This window comes from Lytechinus variegatus, chromosome 1 (assembly GCF_018143015.1).
Source record: "Lytechinus variegatus isolate NC3 chromosome 1, Lvar_3.0, whole genome shotgun sequence".
NCBI lineage: Eukaryota > Metazoa > Echinodermata > Echinoidea > Temnopleuroida > Toxopneustidae > Lytechinus > Lytechinus variegatus.
The window spans coordinates 39527039-39548407 of NC_054740.1; the positions used below are offsets into that span (position 1 = coordinate 39527039).

Genomic DNA, 21369 nt, shown 5'->3' on the forward strand with positions numbered 1-21369 from the left:
CACTGCTTGCCAGCTGAATATCTGGCTATAAAAAACTCTCAAATATGATTATTTGGGTGCCAGGTAAGAGAAGTCGTGTTAAAACCCGGGTAAACGTATACAGCCCTTAGAACCCTTGTATTTTAAAGCGCTATATAAGTGTTGCATATTATTATCATTAATACCAATAGTATTATTATTAATATCATCTATAGTACTGTTATCAAATGTCAAAAGTCTGATTGCTTGAGGATGAAATATACATACTGGATTGTAAACAAATCCATCACTCTTATCATCGATGAAGACCAGTCTTGTTCCGCTGGGGTCTGAAAAGATCCTCCTGATACCAACCACATGACGGAACTCATTCACGAATTGCCAGTCCTCAATGAAGAAGTACATCAATTCACCATTCTGGAAGAGTCAGGAAAAGGAAACTATTTATTATTGCGTAGGTAAGGAAAGCAATACATGGAACTCTTTTACAAGTTTAAAAGGGAAGTCCATTCCTGAAATAGTCAATACAAAACAAATAGCAAACTATGTCATCATCATTATCATATTGGACATCTAGGAAGAACAGAGCCATTATATTAATAACTCTGTATACAGTGATCCTTCCATTCTTTTAAGTTTTGATATTTAATCTTAATATTTTGTACAATGTATTTTGTTGTGATTTATATACGGTACATAAAACCAACCAACCATTCATCATTATTTGCATATGACCCATGTAGTAATTATACAAATATTTTGTGAAAATAAGGAAAACTTTAGAATTTCACAACATTCTCAAATTACATTCAATATTGTTGACTTTTCATCAGCATTATGGGTGTTTAGATTGTTCTCCTTTAGAAAATCCAAATCATTTTGATGATTAGGCAGACTTCTCTGTTTAAATCAATGATATAGTTGCACTCCCATTTAGGCCTGTGACACCAAGGTTCATGATTAATCAAAGAGCTCATTTTTGTGATTGATTGCAAAACAATATAATGGCTGGATGCATGGTGGTTTTTGTTAGAAATGGAAAATAGATGGAAAAAAATATGAAGCTTACGTGAGTTCCGTAAATGAGAAAGTCCGAAGTGAGCGTGTGACATGTTATCTTGCCACTACTCTCCTTGTCGGGAAATAACCTTGTCTCTCTCTCCTCGTTGTCGCCAATACCTTCTGACTCAATCTTAAGAGGAAAAAAATGAAAGAAAAATTCATTTTCTCTATTTAGAACAGTTTAAATTCTGATCATCACACACATTTATTGGTCAAGTAATTCCATTTTGGGTCCTAAAAGTGACCAAAAAGTCTTGCAATTGATTTTACCTAAGTTAAACATGGCCCTGTCTTACAAAGAGCTGCAATTGATCCAATTAACCACAACTACGGAAAGCCAACAACGTCAACATCTAAAATGCGTGTTTGTTCAAAAACATTTTCTAGCTACGATGTATATTCATGCATTCATTGTTTTCTTTAAAATTCACTGTGGCTTCTCTTTGTTTACAAAGGACATTGTGCAAATTTTGTGTAGAAAAAATTATGACACTGATGGATTTCCATACAGTCATGATTGATTGGATCAATCGTAAATCTTCGTAAGACGAGGCCCTGATTTCTGGGATCCCAAGAGATTCAACTCAGGCAGATTCAACTGGATGAATGTGTAAATTGTAAATTTGCAACAGAAATTTGCCATTGATTGCATATACCGGTACTCTCTTGCCACTCTCCCAATAGATGGTATAGAGGGATCAAATTAACACAGGTTTAGAACAAGTGGAATGCCTCTGGCCGTCTCACCTGCATCACGAGGTTCAATATAGCAGCAGTGCTGACTTTGAATACTACTCTAACTCGCACAAGATGTTCAGTGATACATGGTTACTCTTATGTCCAAGTTTAATGAACTAGACCAATAAACTTACAGAGATATGATGGCTATTCAACAAAAAACCCCAACATGGCCAAAGTTCATTGACCTTACATGACCTTTGACCTTGATCATGTGACCTGAAACTCGCACAGGATGTTCAGTGATACTTGATTACTCTTATGTACAAGTTTCATGAATCAGATCCATAAACATTCAAAGTTATGATGGTAATTCAACAGATACACCCAATTCGGCCAAAGTTCATTGACCTTTGACCTTGGTCATGTGACCTGAAATGAGCACAGGATGTTCAGAGATACTTGATTACTCTAATGTCCAAGTTCAATGAACTAGACCAATAAACTTTCAAAGTTATGATGGTAATTCAACAGATACCCCGATTTGGCCAAAGTTCATTGACCCTAAATGACCTTTGACCTTAATCATGAGACCTGAAACTTGCACAAAATGTTCAGTGATGCTTGATTACTATTATGTCCAAGTTTCATTAATCAGATCCATAAACTTTCAAAGTTATGATGGGAATTCAACAAATATCCCCAATTCGGCCAAAGTTCATTGACCCTAAATGACCTTTGACCTTGGTCATGTGACGTGAAACTCATGCAGGATGTTCAGTGATACTTGATTAACCTTATGTCCAAGTTTCATGAACTAGGTCCATATATTTTCTAAGTTATGATGACATTTCAAAAACTTAACCTCAGGTTAAGATTTCGATGTTGATTCTTCCAACATGGTCTAAGTTCATTGACCCTAAATGACCTTTGACCTTGGTCATGTGACATGAAACTGTAATAGGATGTTCAGTAATACTTGATTAACCTTATGACCAAGTTTTATTAACTAGGTCCATATACTTTCTAAGTTATGACATCATTTCAAAAACTTAACCTCAGGTTAAGATTTGATGTTGACGCCGCCGCCGCCGCCGCCGTCGCCGCCGCCGTCGGAAAAGCGGCGCCTATAGTCTCACTTTGCTTCGCAGGTGAGACAAAAATGTACCTTGTGTGGGACCCAGAAAGGCTTGATATGTGATCTAGAAAAGATGCCATAACATGAGGGGTCAGTTTTCAAGGAGTGGCGATCATTGTAGCTCTGCTATTACGGTAACTATCATTGTAAGATGGCTCAATAGCCAATCACAATCAAGGTCTCCATGATGGCAAAGTTTCCATGTTGACTTTTTACGAAACTAGCCCCTGGTACTGACAAACACACATGAGAACTTTGTAGACAACTAGATGTATTGGGATTGATCAAATGCCCAACTTGATGAAAATTCAAAATGACAAAACATCAATAACTATCATTGTAAGATGATGGCAAAGTTTCTCCATATTGACTCTTTCGTGAAACCAGCCCCTGGTACTGACCAACAAACGGAAGAACTTGCTAGACAGCTAGATGTATATTGGCATTGATAAAATGTCTAAATTGATATAAATTCAAAATGATAAAATATCAGTAACTATTAGTTTAATTTTTTTTTCAGGAATGCACTGTATACAGACAGACGCAAATACACACAAAACTAAACTGATGTCCGTATAGGAAAATAATTGATGAACGAATGAAATGTAAATTGATTCTTACCAGATGCAGTTGGACCTTACTCTCAAATGAGACAGCGGCATAGTCAGAGTTCAAGGACATGCTGTTTATTGTACCCAGATATTCGTGATCCTTTAATTTCTCCGGCCCTAGGATAATTAAAAAATAAAAACAGACTACAGCAGATATCTTACCTAATTTTACATATAAATAACTTACCATGTGATGTAATACCGGTACATGCTCTTTCTATTGTCCAATATGCGAAAATAGTACCTGAATATCAAAATATTAGGACTTTGGACAACAGATGGTACTAGTATTGTGTGGGCGCGTCGTGGTCTAGTGGTTGTGACTCTCACCTTTCAAACAGAGGGTCATGGGTTCGAATCCTAGCCATGGTGTGCTTTCCTTCAGCAAGAAATTTATCCACACTGCTGCACTCGACCCAGGTGAGGTGAATGGGTACCGGCAGGATTAATTCCTTGTATGCATTGAGCGCCGGTGATGGTAGCTCGAGCTATATCCGGGGTTATAATATCAGTGCTTTGTATCCTCTGGCAAAAAGCACTTTATAAATCCAGCTATTATCATTATTAGTATTACTATTCGACAAAATAGTTAGGGCTTTCTCAGTGACTTATAAATATCAGGGCTCAGATCAACAAATTTATAGTTCAAAATGGCAGCTTAGAGTCGAAATGTGAGAGGGGGTTCTGATGAAATTTTGAAATTTTGATGACAGAAGCTACATAATATGGTTATAAGAGTGAAGCATCAGTTGGGGTGTTAGAAGGATGGGAATGATTCAATAATTTATTACAATAACAGTCTTTATGAAATGATATACATTAAATTTCATGCGATTTGTGTAATTTGCGTGCCTAAAAATCCCCTAGCAATGGTAAGTCCATTGCATGGTAGGCCTATAGACTGTAGCAGTCAAGTGGTCAGCCTATGTAAGGCAATTCCATTGAATCACCAACCTTTTTGTACATCCAACTTCCATCTTTACTTCATGTCATGAACTGAGTACTCAATCCAACAAAATTTCCCCTTTCCTTTTATATTAACTTCAAAACACAGGACGAATCACTTCAAGAACATCCCACATATAAGGGGCCAGACATAGAATAGTCCTACACAGGAAAACTGGGAATCGGGCATAGGCTCCTATCTGATGCCATGCACAGGGCATAATTGGAGCCTCCCACCCCCCCCCCCCCCCCTCTCTCCCTTTCTCAGTGAAGAAGACACTCTGGACAGAAAGCCAACTAAGATGTTCAAGAATAAAAATAAATTGTAACCAAAGGCTCAAAGGGTGAAAGCAGAGAGGGAGAGAGAGAGAGACTTTGGAAAAGACAAGAGTTGGGAACTCGGGAAAGATCAAGAAGCCTAATGCTTTATGAATCCATATTTCTTCAAATAAACTTTTTTGTTGAAGTGGTCTCAAATTTTAGGGAACAATGATAATGTACATGTAAAATATGAAACTCATTACAATCAATATGCAGTAAAAAACTCTCCCATAAACATTTTGTGAAAAATGAGAACTCATCCTTAATGTCCCCCTAAAAAAAATGAATTTAGCACTGTTCTCCCAAACACCAAATGCTCCTGTGATCATTAAATACCCAATTGTATCCACTTGGTCTACTAGCAGTTGGTCTAATTACCATTTGGTCCAACCGTCACTTTGTCTAACTGTCATTTAGTCTAATGCCCAGATGGCTCCATTTCCAATTTGTCTAATTAGTATTACTTTGCACTTTGTCAAATGAAAATTCATGGTTCATAAGTAGTTTATCTACTCATTATAGACTACATACTGTTAGACCGAGAGGATATGAGACAAAACATAGAGCCTATTAAACTGGAAATAAGACAAAATGGAACATGTAAATGGGCTAAATAGCCATGAGACAAAAAAGTCAGACGACAATTTTTTGCAAATGAACTAGACCAAGACCAAGTGAGAAGTAGACCAAGTGCCGATTTACCATAAATACCACACCTTCTAAAAAACTTCAAAGACATTTCATCCCTCACTCCAAAATGACAACAAACCATTCTAAACTTTCCATATACTTCACCATTTTATAAAAGCCTATGAAATAATGATATGATTGGCTATAAAGATGTCTTAATTATTGGCCAGTGGTATGAGAGGTTGTTCTTTTCAGATACAGGATTTTCTGATTTGAAATGAGTCAACCCCTAATATTTTTTTTATTTTGTATGGTTTATAATTATGTTAATTCTATCTATAGTTAATAAATGTAACCTTTAGTAAAGCACTTTGATGGAAATGTGAGTAGCATATCTTAAATACAAGTACTGCTACTATATTACCCTTACTAATTATCATTACAGGTCAAGTCCACCTCAGAAAAATGTTGATTCTAATCAATAGAGAAAAATCAGACGAGCATAATGCTGAAAATTTCGTCGAAATCGGATGTAAAATAGGAAAGTTACATGTATGACATTTCAAAGTTTTGCTTATTTTTCACAAAATAGTTGTGTGCACAATTAAGTCACATACATGTACAAATGAGAGACTCGATGATGTCCCCCACTCACTATTTCTTTTGTTTTTTGTTTGAATTATACAATATTTCAATATTTACAGATTTGACAATAAGGCTCAACTTGACTGAACCAAATAATGTTTAACAATGTTAATTCCACATGTTTAGGGAGAAATAAAACTTTGTTTCACAGGACGTTTAGGAGAAAATTATTTTTTTTTGTATTTCATGTAATAAAATACAAAAGAAATAGTGAGTGATGTCATCAGTCCAATCATTTGCATACCAACCAGGATGTATGTGCATAGGTATAACTTTTGTGAAATTTAGCAAAACTTTAAAATGTGAAATTTAAGAATGTCATAACTTTCTTATTTCACATCCGATTTTGATGAAATTTTCAGTGTTATGCTTGTTGGATTTTTCTCTTTCTTTTCAAATCAACTTTTTGTTGGGGTAAACTTGTCCAGTTAACAAAATATGCAAATGGATCATTCTCAAATTATGATAATGTTAATAGTAGTAGTTCATTTTTTGGCAGGGGGGGTCATTGTAGTAATAATTATTTTCTTTATATTTTGTTCATAAAATTTTTGGAAGAAAAAGTGGACCTAATCCCCAGTTACTTGTGGATCCGCTTCTGTAGTATTGGTTAGCAAATATATTCTGGATATACTGTAATGGTATTCAGATGTATCACGATACTATGAATATTATGATATTGGACATTAAATAACATTTTGGGTGGTGTGGTCTATATCGATGCTTTATGATAAAGGGTGACAAAATACATGTATGAATGGGGATGTACATGGAAAGGTGAAGAAACAATCATCATTTGCATAACTTACACCATCCTGTCTGCATGGGCTGTATGCTGTAATAATCTAAAATATTACCAGAATCCTCAGATTAATACAAGTTTAACTGCATTGAAAGTGATTCAAGGTTGTTACTCAGAGATCTTTACTGTGCGATCAAGTCCACAGACTGTTTGGTTATAAGAACGGCACACACTATGCGATTCTGTGCAATTTCAATTTCAAAGAAATTGTAATATTTGATATGGACATTGCAACCAATAAAATCTTGGCGATCAAAGTTAAGAATAGTGGTAGGACTACTCAATTTATATTTGGTCTAGTTCGACCCTCCCTGTAGGAATACATTAAATTCAAAACCGAGTCGTAATGACGTCATCATCGGCTGCGACTTGAAGCCGATTTGGACTTTACTCCGATCACAGGGCTTGCCGCAAGGCAAAATTATGATTGTATTATTCCTAACGTTATGGCGAACTTAAAAATGAAATAATAATACTTTTTGGAACTTTCACATTTAATGCAAAATACTATTTATTAAAAAATCGTGCAGCACTGGATCGCATAGTGTGAACTGGGCTCCGCAACACAAAGGTTTGCGATGAATTGCAAGTATGAAAGAACCGCACTGATTGGTTCCCAGTCAGTATTTTAAATAGAGTGCGCATGCAACGATGATCTTGATTGGTCATTGGTATTTAGTGATTGATTGCAAACCTCTGTGTTACGGAGCCCTGGTCTTTAAAGGACCCTTGTCATAGAAGGTCTAGGTGATTTCTACAGATGTACAGTGCTTAATCAAACTCATTTCTTGTCTTTATTTAAAGTATCCTAATATGTTCCATAGATTTCTAAATTTCTTTTTGAAAGAATACTTGTCAATTTGCTATGTACACAAAAAACACCATTAAGAACTTGAGCTTTACACTTTCTCAAAGAAAGTAATATGTAACATGCCCTCATTGGAAAGATATCAATACTCATTTAAAAACTATTTTAGGACACATGAATATCAAACAATGATCATTTAATATGCACATTCTTATTTTTTCATTCCTAGAAATAACGAAGTAAATGGTTTCAGAAATGGGTTAACAATCAAATAACATATATTGTGCATTACTTTTTTCTAATATACTGTACTTTAATCAAGGCCACAAAATTAGACAAAACATTTGCTCAGAAAAATAAAGTAACACTGATTTTATGAGAGTTAAATATGATAACCTACCTTTGTCACTGAGTACATAAAACCATGCTCTGTTGTTCATCCCCGCAGCCAAATGGTACGGTCCAAGGGCAACGAATGTCGGCTCTACTTCGATAGCAATGGGTATAGCGGGCTCCTGTTGTACGGTAAAGTTTAACAATATCTCTCAAATCAAAACTGATTCTCTAAATGACTAGATAACTTTAATGGCCCTAGTTCACAAAGATGGTTGTAATTGTACCATGGTACAAAACCGTGGACTCTGCAGATTTTTTCATTGCATACTCTGTCAAATTAGTCCACGGTTTTGTACTAAGGTACATGTACAACTGAAATCACTTTATGTCGGCGTCATAAAAGTAGCGCCTATAGTCTTACTCTGCTATGCAGGCGAGACAACAATAAGCAAAAAAAATTAAATGCTAATTGTTTTGCCACTTTACTGTTAACATCATGTAATGTAATCACAGGGATAAAACTAAAAAAAAAGAATCATTTGATATAATTCAGAGTGGAGAGGACGTGACAATGAGAATGAGTCCAAAACGTTCACAAAATAAGCTACACAGAAATAGGTAAAAATGCTTAGAAAAACTTAAAATGACAAGTCCACCCCAACAAAAAGTTGATTTAAACAAATAGAGAAAAATCCAAGAAGCATAACAATTGAAAATTTCATCGAAATCGGATGTAAAATAGGAAAATTATGACATTTCAAAGTTTTGCTAAATTTCACAAAACAGTTATATGCACATCCTCGTCGGTATGCAAATGAGGGGACTAATGATGTCACTCACTCACTATTTCTTTTGTATTCTATTATATGAAATATTTTAATTTTCTCCTCATTGGAAGGTGAAATAACTTTTCTTCCTCCATGAGCATGGGGAATTATTATATTTTGTTCTAACATTTTATGGTTCAGTAAAACTGGTCCTGATTGCCAAATCTGTAAAAATTGAAATATTGTATAATTCAAACAAAAAAAACAAAAGAAATAGTGAGGGACATCATCGACTCTCTCATTTGCGTGTTGCCGAGTTGTGCATACAACTGTTTTGTGAAAAACAACCGAAACTTTAAAATGTCATAACTTTCTCATTTGACATCCGATTTTGATGTTATTCTTGTTTGATTTTTCTCTATTGATTCAAATAAACATTTTTATGGGATGGACTTGACCTTTAAGAAAAAAGTTAAGATGAAAAAATGAATATACAATAGCTTTAGCATTATTCCCCTGGTTTCAACATTGTCATAATGTTGTTACCATGGCAATGCAGGGCCAGACACATTTTCAATTATTTGTCTTGTTTGTCTTTACTCCTTGACCAATTAACTAAATTATTCAATTTATCTGTAACATAAAACAAACATCCATTCACAAGCATGCCACATTCATCTATCATATAATAACTACGTATCCATTCCGATGAAACAAATAAAAATGAACAAAATCAATGAATTGCAAAATTAAATTTGCAAAGCGTAGCAGGCAGCATGCTACATAAACCTGATTTACCTGAATAAATTCAGAAAAATAATATTTTTATGTGGCAAAGTATAACATCCTAAAGATAATGTAAAATTAAGTGAAGGAAAAGGAAATTGCTATGAATAAAAAAAAGTCACAAAAACATTGAAAGATCGGCATAAGGAAGAAAAGGCAAAAAGATTATAGCTTTATTTAAGCAATAGAAATAAAATTGGGCACAAAATATGCAGGAATTTCTAATCTTAATATATTTTCATGATTTTTAGGGCTCCACATCCTACGTTTAAGGTTGCATACATGTGAGTAAGCTCCCCCCCCCCTTCCATTATTTGAAAGAATCATTCAAATATCAATCAATTAAATATCTTATAGAAGTGTTTCTCTAACTCTAAAATGAATAAAAATGTAGACAAATGTAGACAAATAAAATGTTGGTAATTTTCAAAGGCAGGGTAACTTTTTAAAAGGGAACAACTCTATATTACCGCACAAATAGAAGAAAATAAAAAAGGCACAATAAATCTCAAAGGCAACTGAGAGATGCACTGAGGCTAATTATAAGGATATGCACAGTCATGGCATTTTATTCAATTTCCTTAACACCATCAAGCAATAATAATGATAATGAAAACTTATAATAGTATTAACAATAAAATAATGAAAATAATGATATAATATTAAAAATAATATTCATAATTGTAATTATAAAAATAGTAATAACAATAATAGAAAAAAAATAACATTAATGATTATAATAATAACAATATTACAAATTAATTGGACTTTTATCATGCTAAATCCACTCTGTAGACTACTCAAGGCTTTTTTCAAGAAATTTTATAGGAAATTAAGAAGATTTGACCAAGAATTATAAATGTAATAAATTAGAGTTGCTCAGAAAGGATATTGAAGGGAAGAGAGAGGAGATAAGGTACTTGCCTTCATGCGACCCACTCGTCTCTGATATGTTAATGTTCACAAAAAAAGATATCAGTGAGAGTGACCGTGAGGGGATCGTAACGATGGTGCAAATGTGAATAACAAGTGAAATATCAAACAAGTACATGTATCATTTAATCCCCCTTTGAAAAGTTGTTCACACCCACACACACACTTGTAGCTGATGCTAAATGGGGAAAGTACAAAAATAAACACTTAATTTGCATCATGCATGTGGAGACAATTGTGTGTGTGTGTGTCGCATTCATTGGTAAATGGGGACATTAGGGATGCATGCAAATCTTACACAATTTTCTTATGTAGTTCAGCAATATCTACATTTAATTTGCAGTCATTTGATAGGCTATAAATATGGGGACCTTCCCCATATGCAGAAGCATTCCCCATTTTGATAGGAAAGTGTCACACTTTCGTCCCCAGTTATAAGGCAATATCAAACACACACACACACCCTCTCAGACACATTATTTGAAATAGACTTCATCTGATAACAACATACAGACTATGATATTAATATGCTTATCAATCAACATCTTACTGGGTCTTTATCTTTGGTGAACAGGCACAAGAACCAATGGTCTGACATAATGTGTCTCCCTCACACTATGAAGAACTAAAATCCTCTTGAAAATGTAATTATTGACTCTTTTCATCGTACAAATGAGATTATATTCTTAAATTTACCTCCATTTGCAAAAAGTTTTTTTTCTTTAAAATAAAAAAAATAATAAATAAAGGAAACTTGATAAAAACTATTCAACATTCAATTTGAGCAACTCTGGACAAATGATTTGTTCCATTTTTTTTCATTTGCACTATTAAAAAAAAAGAAATTTATTGGTGCATTTTTTTTTTGTCTTTGGACAAAATGCTGCTTGCCACTGCAACATTTTCTTGACATCTCATAAAACATAAAAAGTTTTGCTGGGTTTTGCTTCACCATTCGTCAAGGAGTCTCAACTCTGTCCTCTTCAAATAAATTGAGTAGGTAATTTGTATGAGGGGTGACTCTCACACATGAAAGTAATCTAAGAATGACAAGAATTACTTGTGAAGGTCATTTGTAAGAGGTGCGACTTTCGCCTACTATGGGATTCATGAATGCTGAAATAATGTTGTACCTTACGTGGACCCTTGAGGTACCTCACCTACGATTGGAATGAACTAAGTAGGCCACTTTATAGACAACTGAGTAAATAACATTGGACCTAAGAAGGACCACTGAGGTACTCTACAATTGATGAAAATGTATTGAGTAGTGTGACTCTCACCTGTTCAATAGGATTGACCACTGTGACCTCTAGTAGAGAGGTCAGATATGCAAGCCTAGTACCATGGGCATCACCAAGGATGGGCAGCTTCGTCAGATAAACATGCATAAATCCTCTCTGGGTTCCAATGGCCAGTAGCTGACCGTCCTGTGTCCATTCAATCCCAGTTAGTCCCTTGGTCTCCTCTTCCAGGTTGATAATGGCATAGAGTTCCTTCAGGTCAGAGAGGTCATGGATCTTGATGCTGGGGTTTGTTAAAGTTCAAATTTCATCATTCTTGATAAAATTGAATTGGGTTAGATTGGGGTACTTTATATCAAATATAAATTTCCACTGGCCATTATTCAAAATAAACTGAACGTCTATGATTGATATAACAACATGGTACTGTAATGCAATCAAGGACATTCATACTAAATTTTCATACTACTAATACTACTACTACTAATGATAATAATATGGTCCATTTATATAGCACAGGTACTATATGAATTGACCAATCATCAAAATGAAATTCTATGTGTTTACAGATTACTGTACCCATCATATCCCCATTTCGATTCAGGAAATTTACACTGAATTTTTATTGGCTCATCATTATATTGAAATCCAATGCTTTTCAAATCTATTGTATTGCGGTACCTCTCAAGCAATTCAGGCCATTAATGATACATTTTCAATGCCTCATATTCTACAGTGAAAGGGAGAATAAAGGCAAAGGAATAGATAAGAACTTTGCTTCTAAAAAAATGACACTGACTTGCACCCCTAAACAGGAGGTCAATTTGACCATCCCAACGCTCCCACCTCATGTGAATTGTCACATGACTACCTAATGTTGTAACCTACCATTACACAAATTTGTTCTTCCATGTCATAAACATCTGCAGGTAGGTCAGACTTTAAACATCTTATCAATCAACCATACAAATCAGGGAATACTTCTGCTCACTCAACTTGATGAGCAATTTATGGTCATAAGACAAAAAGTTTTCAGCTAAGTTATGTACAGCCCTATGTAAAAATCTGTTACAAACAAGATTTTTTGTAGCATTCTCTTTAAAAAAATCTAATTGATTCTGTGCATACTGCTCTCTGGAAACGAAACCATTCTAAATAGAAATTAGAAGCCAAACCATGAAAAAACATAACAAAGGTGTGTAACAAAGTTGATTCTTACCAATTATCGCCGCATGATGCTGCCTTATTGAGTGAAAGGGAGATAGCGATACCAGTCAAAGAGTCTTTATGGTCCCTGGCTTGGAATAGTTCCTGACCAATCTCCTTCATGTGAGTTGAGATAACGATGAAATAACCGTTGGAGAACCCGAGCATGATGTAGCCATCTCCATACCTGTGTGTACGTATATCAGATTTATAATTCATTCATACATTGTGCGTAAATAATTCAAAATATCTCTTATGATTCATTAATTTGTTGTGATATGCAGCCATCTCCATACCTGAGCATACATAAATCATGGTATCTTTTTTATAATTCATCCAATTATATATCATTTATAGTTCATAGCTTTAGGTCTAAAATAATGTAACGATCCCGCAACAAGGATCGTGACGTAAACAATCAGCCCTGCGCATGACTATTGTTTACTCATTCATAGCTGTCGCGAGAACTCATTCAACCGTATTATGTCTTTCGGTTATTATTAGAAATTACTTGAGATTTCATATTCCAAATCAGAAAATGATTAATGTATTAGCTAGTTTGTAAATGAGGCCTGAGTTTTTAATGAAGAAATGTTAGGAGATAAGTTGATTTGCAGTTTTTATGATCGAATTGGTGTAGATATAGATTGAATAATTCATCGCTGGCTGTGTTTATGAACGTACATAATTTGCATAAGAGCACAGCCGGCGTATTTGCATAAGTGCGGATGAGCGTTTGGAATGCACAGTACGTCCGATCGCAGCGCTGGTCGATTTTGATAGATTTTTGACTAATTCGTATCTTTTTGAGTATTGATATGAACGGTTCTGTATATATTTCAGTGCAAAAAGATATATCCTTTTGGAAACGTATCGACTTATTGAATGTTTTGTAGTAATAAACGAGAAATTGTGAATAAACTGGCTTCGATAAAGCACAGTTCGAGTTCTCTGTACATTATACGCTGCGCGTAGACGTGTGTGTGCTATCCAAACCCGCTCGGCGCACCGTTTTCACCTACGTCCGCAATTTGTCCATATAAATAAGATACGTTTAGTCGCCGGGGCTGGCACAAACAACGGAAATCTGACTGCGGAAGGCTTGCCACGGGGAAGACTTGGAAAACTTGGAAAGGTAAACAGACGCAGGAAACAAGCCTATAGCCAAGGCATATAGACGCTGGAAACCTCGATATGAATTGAATTAAGTCCCTATATTGACCCGTATGTTTGAATATGAGAATTCCCCAATAGAGGTCCAGATTAATAAAAGTATAGATCTTGCTATGATATAAATTTTCTTAATAATTATTTTGGGCGAGCGACCTGAAGTAAATAGTCTAGGAATCAATCTCTTCGTATATATCGACGCCGGAATTAACAGACGTGGAAACGAATGTCGAGACTGGGAAGCTGGAAATAGAAGTTTTTCTCTTAAGCTAGACGCCGGTTATAGATCTGGAAAATTCTTATACTTGGATGCCCAAAATAAAAGTTTAATAATTAGCCCTTATTTCTCTGATAACAAAAATATCTTAGAGCTTATCTAAATATTAGACATTGTTTACCTGTAACAGTGGCGAGTAAAGTACATGTATATATATATTTATGTAATTTGAATAATAAAGTGCACCATTTTTCTTTTTGCCATTGAAACTAAAATCTGAGTCACAAACCCCTGTGTCTTAATTTCTTTGCTGTGTACCCCCATAGTCATATATTTTGACGAAACGACCCTTAATTGCAAATAAACTATAGCGAGCCGCTCTAGCATTTTCTTCCACTCTTATTATAATTATCTTGGAAACTGCATGCTCGGAAAATATTGAGATAGACAAAAATGGAAATAGAGAAAAGCTCAGGTGATCCACCACAGACTGAACACCATCCTGACGTAGAGGTCGGAATGGAAGAAATAAGCGAGAGCGGCGGCCGTTACAAAATTGGTGTCAGAAGTGGGATAAACATGGCGGGGGTACCGCACAGAGAGAGGGAAATAGATGAGCTAAGTTGTTCCTCTGAAGAAATAATGTCTAATGCAATAAGCTCAAAGATAGATAATAGAACAGAGAAGACACAGAGTCGCATTATGAAGCAATTATCAAACTTAATGGCCCAAATGATGAATCTGAGTAAGAAGACAAAAAGAAGGAGAAGACGTGCAGGTCCAGACTCTACCACAGAGGAAATGTCAGACTCCTTGGACGATAGTGAAGTGGAATTCGTTTTTAAACCAACTAGACGACCGGAAAACGTCCAAGAACTAGATACTAAACACGAGGAAGGAAAATCAGATGTCGGGAAAATGCCGGAACTGGAAGAAGCTAACAAACCACAGGCAAATAATAAATCTAGCTTCAACGAGACGAAAGCTCAGGAAACTAACACCCGTCCACTAATCATGCCGGACAAGTATGATGGGAGTACGGACTGGGAAGATTACAGTTCTCATTTCGAATCTTGTTGTGGAATTAACAACTGGAATGATGAAGAATCAGCTAAGTACCTTGCCGCAAGCTTAAGAGGACCAGCCCTGAGACTTTTAGGAGAACAGAGGGGGAAAAAGTGGAACTTTGAAGAAATAAAGGATGTATTATCATTCAGGTTCTCTTCTGCAAAGCAAGCAGAAAGCTATTTGATGGAACTCAGGAATCGTAAGAGACGTCATGGAGAATCACTCCAAGAATTAGGTCGTCACATTAGAGAACTAACTGCTAAAGCATACCCAAACTTCGACAGTCAGGGAATTGATAGGTTGGCTAGAATTCATTTTACGGATGCTATTCGCAGTAGTGAGATTCGCATGGGGATATTTCATGCTAAGGCAACTAGCCTAGATGAAATGATTCGAGCAGCAATTACAAGTGAAACGTTTCTACAGACGGAAGCTGAGCGAAATGGGTGGAAGAAGCCTGCCTATAATAGAGGGATTGTCTCTGATATTGATCTGGAAAAGATAATCAAAGATGAAGTTGCCAAAGCCATAGGACAAGCTATGGAAAACCGACCCGAGAATGAGAGAGTAGTGGAAGATGTCAGGAAGGTTAGAACCAAACAGATACCAAACCAACCAACGCGTGATGAGAAGATACTGAGATGCTTCTATTGTGATCAACCTGGCCACTTTGCGAGGGAATGTCGCAAGAAACAACGGGATGTACAAAGACAAAACTTAAACCAAGTTGACACGCCTTGGCCAAAACAAACCAGAGCTAATCGTCATTACCAGTCAAACGACCAGTGGTCGTCCCAACGGGTCATGGGTCGGCCAGAAGCCCAGAATTAGACAAGACCCAAAGAAATCAGAAGACAAGTTTCGTACCAAGTATAAATCATAACATTGATGGTCTCTATGTTCCAATACATATTCAGGATAAAGAATACAAGTTTTTAATTGATACTGGTGCGTCAGACTCTTACATTTCAAGACGAGTCTATGAACAATTAGATGAAAGGCAAAGGCCTCCACTGCAAAATCGAGATGTAGTTGCATTTTTAGCAGATGGTTCGCCATTAGCCATATTTGGAGCAATAACTCATGAGATGACAATAGGCCCTAACAAAGGACTAATAACTGTACTGGTAGCAGATGTTAGTAGCGATGGAATACTCGGTTTGGATAACCTCACTAAGATGGGAGCCAGTATTGATCTTAATAATTTCCAACTAACTACAAAATGGGGAAAAGTCGACTGCAGTAATGAAACTGGCAAGAAGTTATTCTGTCGTATAGTTGCGTCAGAAACCACTACTATCCCAGCGGGTAACGAAGCTGTGATCCTTGGAACAACTAAAGAAAGAATCAAACCAAACACATTGGGCTTAATAGAGGCTGGAAACGCCCAACACCAACTTATGAAGAAAGGTATCATTACTGCAAGGGCATTAATCACAATGGGCGAGGATTTGGTGCCTGTTAGAGTATTTAACCCTTCTTCATCAAACAAGGTCATAATGAAGAATACACCTATCGCTACCATGACAGAAATAGATAGGAATGAGATCCAAGAAGTTCCCAAGTACACCACTGTTAGTGATGGAATGGTACAAGACCACTTAAGAGACCTACTAAACAGAAGTAAAGAAGGAGTGCCAACTGAGTATCATCACGAAATAGAAAAGTTATTGACAGAATTTCAAGATATCTTTTCCAAGGGAGATGACGATATTGGAAGAACAAATCTGGTTCAACACAAGATTGATACTGGAACTCAGAGACCTATCAGACAACGCCCACGCAAACACCCATTTGGACAAAGAGAAGAAATCAAGAAGCAAGTAGATGATCTACTTGCAAAGGAACTTATCGAACCAACTGACAGTCCTTGGGCTTCAAACATTGTGCTCGTCAAGAAGAAGGATGGATCCCAGCGATTCTGCGTAGATTATCGACAGCTGAATGCTGCCACAATCAAAGACGCATATCCCTTACCTAGGATAGACGAAACTTTGGACGCTCTGTCAGGAGCAAAGTGGTTCTCAACCCTGGACTTGGCAAGTGGGTATTGGCAAGTAGCCTTAGATAAAGATGCAAAGGCAAAGTCCGCTTTCCTGGCTGACGGGGGACTCTACTCATGGAATGTGATGCCTTTTGGTCTTTGTAATGCCCCAGCAACATTCGAGAGGTTAATGGACAAAGTTCTAACGGGACTCCACTGGCAGACGTTACTTGTATATTTGGATGACTTGATCATATTTGGAAAGTCCGTAGAAGAAGAACTATGCCGACTACGAGAAGTATTTCACCGACTACGACAAGCCAACTTGAAGTTAAAACCGAAGAAATGCCATCTGTTCAAACGGAAAGTCGACTACCTAGGACATGTAGTCTCAGATGAAGGTGTTTCAACACAAGACGAGAAGATTGATGCTGTGCGATCATGGCCTACACCTCGGAATGTGAAAGAAGTTCGAAGTTTCTTAGGACTTGCATCCTATTATAGACGATTTGTTGAGGGTTTTGCAACCATTGCTAAACCGCTTCATCAATTGACAGAGAAGGGTCGTGCCGGACAGTTCATATGGAGTTCTGTCTGCCAGGCCGCTTTTGATGAACTCAAGCAAAGACTGATCTCAGCACCAATCTTAGCATATCCAAGTACCGAAGGAGAGTTCATACTGGATACTGACGCAAGCAAGGAGGGAATAGGCGGGGTGCTGTCACAAGTACAAGACGGGAAGGAGAGAGTGATCGCTTATGGGAGCAAAGTTCTTAGCAAGGCGGAACGCAATTATTGTGTCACCCGTAGAGAACTTTTGGCGGTTGTTACATACTTGAAGCATTTCAAGCAATATCTGTATGGTAGACATGTCAAAGTAAGGACAGATCACGGAGCATTAAGATGGCTTACCAACTTTAAGCAACCAGAGGGACAGTTAGCCAGATGGCTAGAGGTCATAGCCGCTTATGACACTGAAATAATTCATAGAGCTGGAAGAAGTCATGGCAATGCTGATGCGCTTTCAAGGCGTCCGTGCAGACAGTGTGGAAGAGAGAATGATTGCGGAATTGAGCATTCAGACACTAACTGCAGACGCACTTGTGTTATTCAGATGACCGACGTAACAGGTAATAACAGAGCTGAGATGAGGAAGGCTCAGCTTGAAGATACAGGTATTAAGCCGGTGATAGAAGCATTGGAACAAGTCAGGAAACCTACCAAGGAAGAGATGTCTTCTTTGCCTTTCAGAGCGAAGGTATTACTTGGGCACTGGGGACAGCTTGAGATGGTAGATGGGGTACTTTATCGGAACTGGGAGTCGGAAGATGGAAAAACTTCTAGACGGAGACTTGTGTTGCCAAAGCAAAGAGTACAAGAAGTACTGGAAGAGATTCACGGTGGCAGGCTAGGTGGACATTTAGGGTCCATGAAAACTTTGAGGAGTGCCCAGATTCGCTATTACTGGGTGGGCATGAAGGCAGATGTGAGGTCTTTCATTCGACAATGTTTGATGTGTGGGAAAAGGAAGTCCCATGGAAGAAAGAAAAGAGCGCCGCTACAACAGAGACGATCTGGTGGTCCGTTGGAGAGGATTGCACTTGATATAATGGGACCCTTACCAACTACCGAAAATGAGAACAAGTACATATTAGTTGTGGCAGACTATTACACAAAGTTTGTGGAAGCATACGCCATCCGCAATGAACAAGCACATACTGTGGCAAATAAGCTAGTTGAGGAATTCATCTGTCGTTATGGGGTGCCAAAGGAAATACATTCAGATCAAGGTCGCAATTTTGAGTCTAAGTTATTCAAGGAAGTCTGCCAAATTCTTGGTATAAAGAAGACGAGAACCACCGCTTATAACCCGAAGTCTGATGGGATGGTGGAAAGATTCAATAGGACCTTGCTAGGGATGCTCGGAACGATGATAGATCCTGACAAGCATCAGAAAGATTGGGACAGATATGTTCCCTTTGCGACAGCCGCTTATAGAAGTGCGGTACACGAAACCACTCAAGAGACGCCAAATATGATGATGTTTGGGCGAGAGGTTACTCACCCAATGGACTTGTATGTTGATCAACACAAGGAAAATGAACTTGAAACTGACTACGCAGCCAATCTTCGAGACAGAATGGAGGAAATGTATTCTTCTGTGATGAAGGACGGGGACGCCAACTTGAGAAGACAGAAAAGGAACTATGATGCAACTATGTTTGGTGAAACCTTCAACGTTGGGCAATATGTTTGGCTACGGAACGATGTAAGGAAGAAGGGAGTGAGCCCTAAACTCGCAAACAAATGGGAAGGTCCATTTCGTGTGATGAGGAAGATGTCGGAGGTCACGTTTCGCATCCAGAAGAATCCTAGATGTCGTGCAAAGGTGGTCCACTTCGACAGGCTAAAGGGGTATGAAGGAACCGAACTATGTAACTGGAACCAGGTCACCGACCAGACCAATGATGAGGAAACCACAGACCAGAGTACAGAACGAGACGAGGGAAATGACGAAGAACCAACTGGAAGTGAGGAAGGATCTGGTCGCTATCCAAGACGAAGTCGCCGCCCTCCTAATTATTTTTATTGATTGTGTAATATATATGTATTTTCGCATTTTATATTATCATATATTTCTCTTCCATCTTTCATCTATTCCTACTGTCCTTTCTCTTTCTCCTACTTCCACTACTTTCCCAATTTCTTCATCTTTATCTTTATCTTTACTCTATCCTTCTTTTTCTGTATGTAAAATGAATTTGCAAATATTTTCACTTTTTGTAACGCCACTGAGTAGAGTAATTAATAAACTTATATAGTAGGAATTGGATACCAATGATTTCTTCCAAGTTCTAAATTAATTCAGAAAAATTCACCACTAGAATGAGTGGAGTGAAATTGGTTTTATTTGGCAGAGTCAGATGCTGCTTCTTGAACTATAAGTATATGTGCTGAAAACTTAAAGTAATGTTTGATTGATCGGATGATGATGGTGATTGTATGGTGATGCCTATTTTAGTACAAAAGATTAATGAGAGAAGAGGTGAGCTATCAGAGTATTAAGAGTTAAGAAGCAATTGCTGACAATCTTCCAAATACCAACTTTTCTTTTGTTTGAATCTTTGTGACTATTCTTGTTAATAAATAGATATGGCTGATGTAATGCTTAATAGTTTACTTGGAAAAAGGACTTGGTTATCCATGTATGTTTTGAAAATGCGAGGACGCATTTCGTAGAGAGGAGGGCTGTGTAACGATCCCGCAACAAGGATCGTGACGTAAACAATCAGCCCTGCGCCTGACTATTGTTTACTCATTATTCATAGCTGTCGCGAGAACTCATTCAACCGTATTATGTCTTTCGGTTATTATTAGAAATTACTTGAGATTTCATATTCCAAATCAGAAAATGATTAATGTATTAGCTAGTTTGTAAATGAGGCCTGAGTTTTTAATGAAGAAATGTTAGGAGATAAGTTGATTTGCAGTTTTTATGATCGAATTGGTGTAGATATAGATTGAATAATTCATCGCTGGCTGTGTTTATGAACGTACATAATTTGCATAAGAGCACAGCCGGCGTATTTGCATAAGTGCGGATGAGCGTTTGGAATGCACAGTACGTCCGATCGCAGCGCTGGTCGATTTTGATAGATTTTTGACTAATTCGTATCTTTTTGAGTATTGATATGAACGGTTCTGTATATATTTCAGTGCAAAAAGATATATCCTTTTGGAAACGTATCGACTTATTGAATGTTTTGTAGTAATAAACGAGAAATTGTGAATAAACTGGCTTCGATAAAGCACAGTTCGAGTTCTCTGTACATTATACGCTGCGCGTAGACGTGTGTGTGCTATCCAAACCCGCTCGGCGCACCGTTTTCACCTACGTCCGCAATTTGTCCATATAAATAAGATACGTTTAGTCGCCGGGGCTGGCACAAACAACGGAAATCTGACTGCGGAAGGCTTGCCACGGGGAAGACTTGGAAAACTTGGAAAGGTAAACAGACGCTGGAAACCTCGATATGAA

The 21369-nt window shown here is 37.1% G+C and overlaps 1 protein-coding gene across 3 annotated transcripts in view; it reads right to left on the bottom strand.

Moving 5' to 3' along the window:
• LOC121413739 (WD repeat-containing protein 19-like) overlaps window positions 1-21369 on the bottom strand; it is a 51810-nt gene that overhangs the window by 18782 nt on the left and 11659 nt on the right. For 2 of the 3 annotated variants that reach the window (XM_041606677.1, XM_041606687.1), the window contains exons 7-12: window positions 12905-13078; window positions 11725-11968; window positions 8020-8134; window positions 3479-3585; window positions 1049-1171; window positions 247-396 (exon numbers count right to left, since the gene is read on the bottom strand). In XM_041606677.1, the coding sequence (XP_041462611.1) occupies window positions 247-396; window positions 1049-1171; window positions 3479-3585; window positions 8020-8134; window positions 11725-11968; window positions 12905-13078 (913 nt within the window). Of the gene's footprint in view, window positions 1-246; window positions 397-1048; window positions 1172-3478; window positions 3586-6818; window positions 6855-8019; window positions 8135-11724; window positions 11969-12904; window positions 13079-21369 lie in introns of all 3 variants that reach the window. The other variant, XM_041606669.1, reaches the window with a different exon arrangement.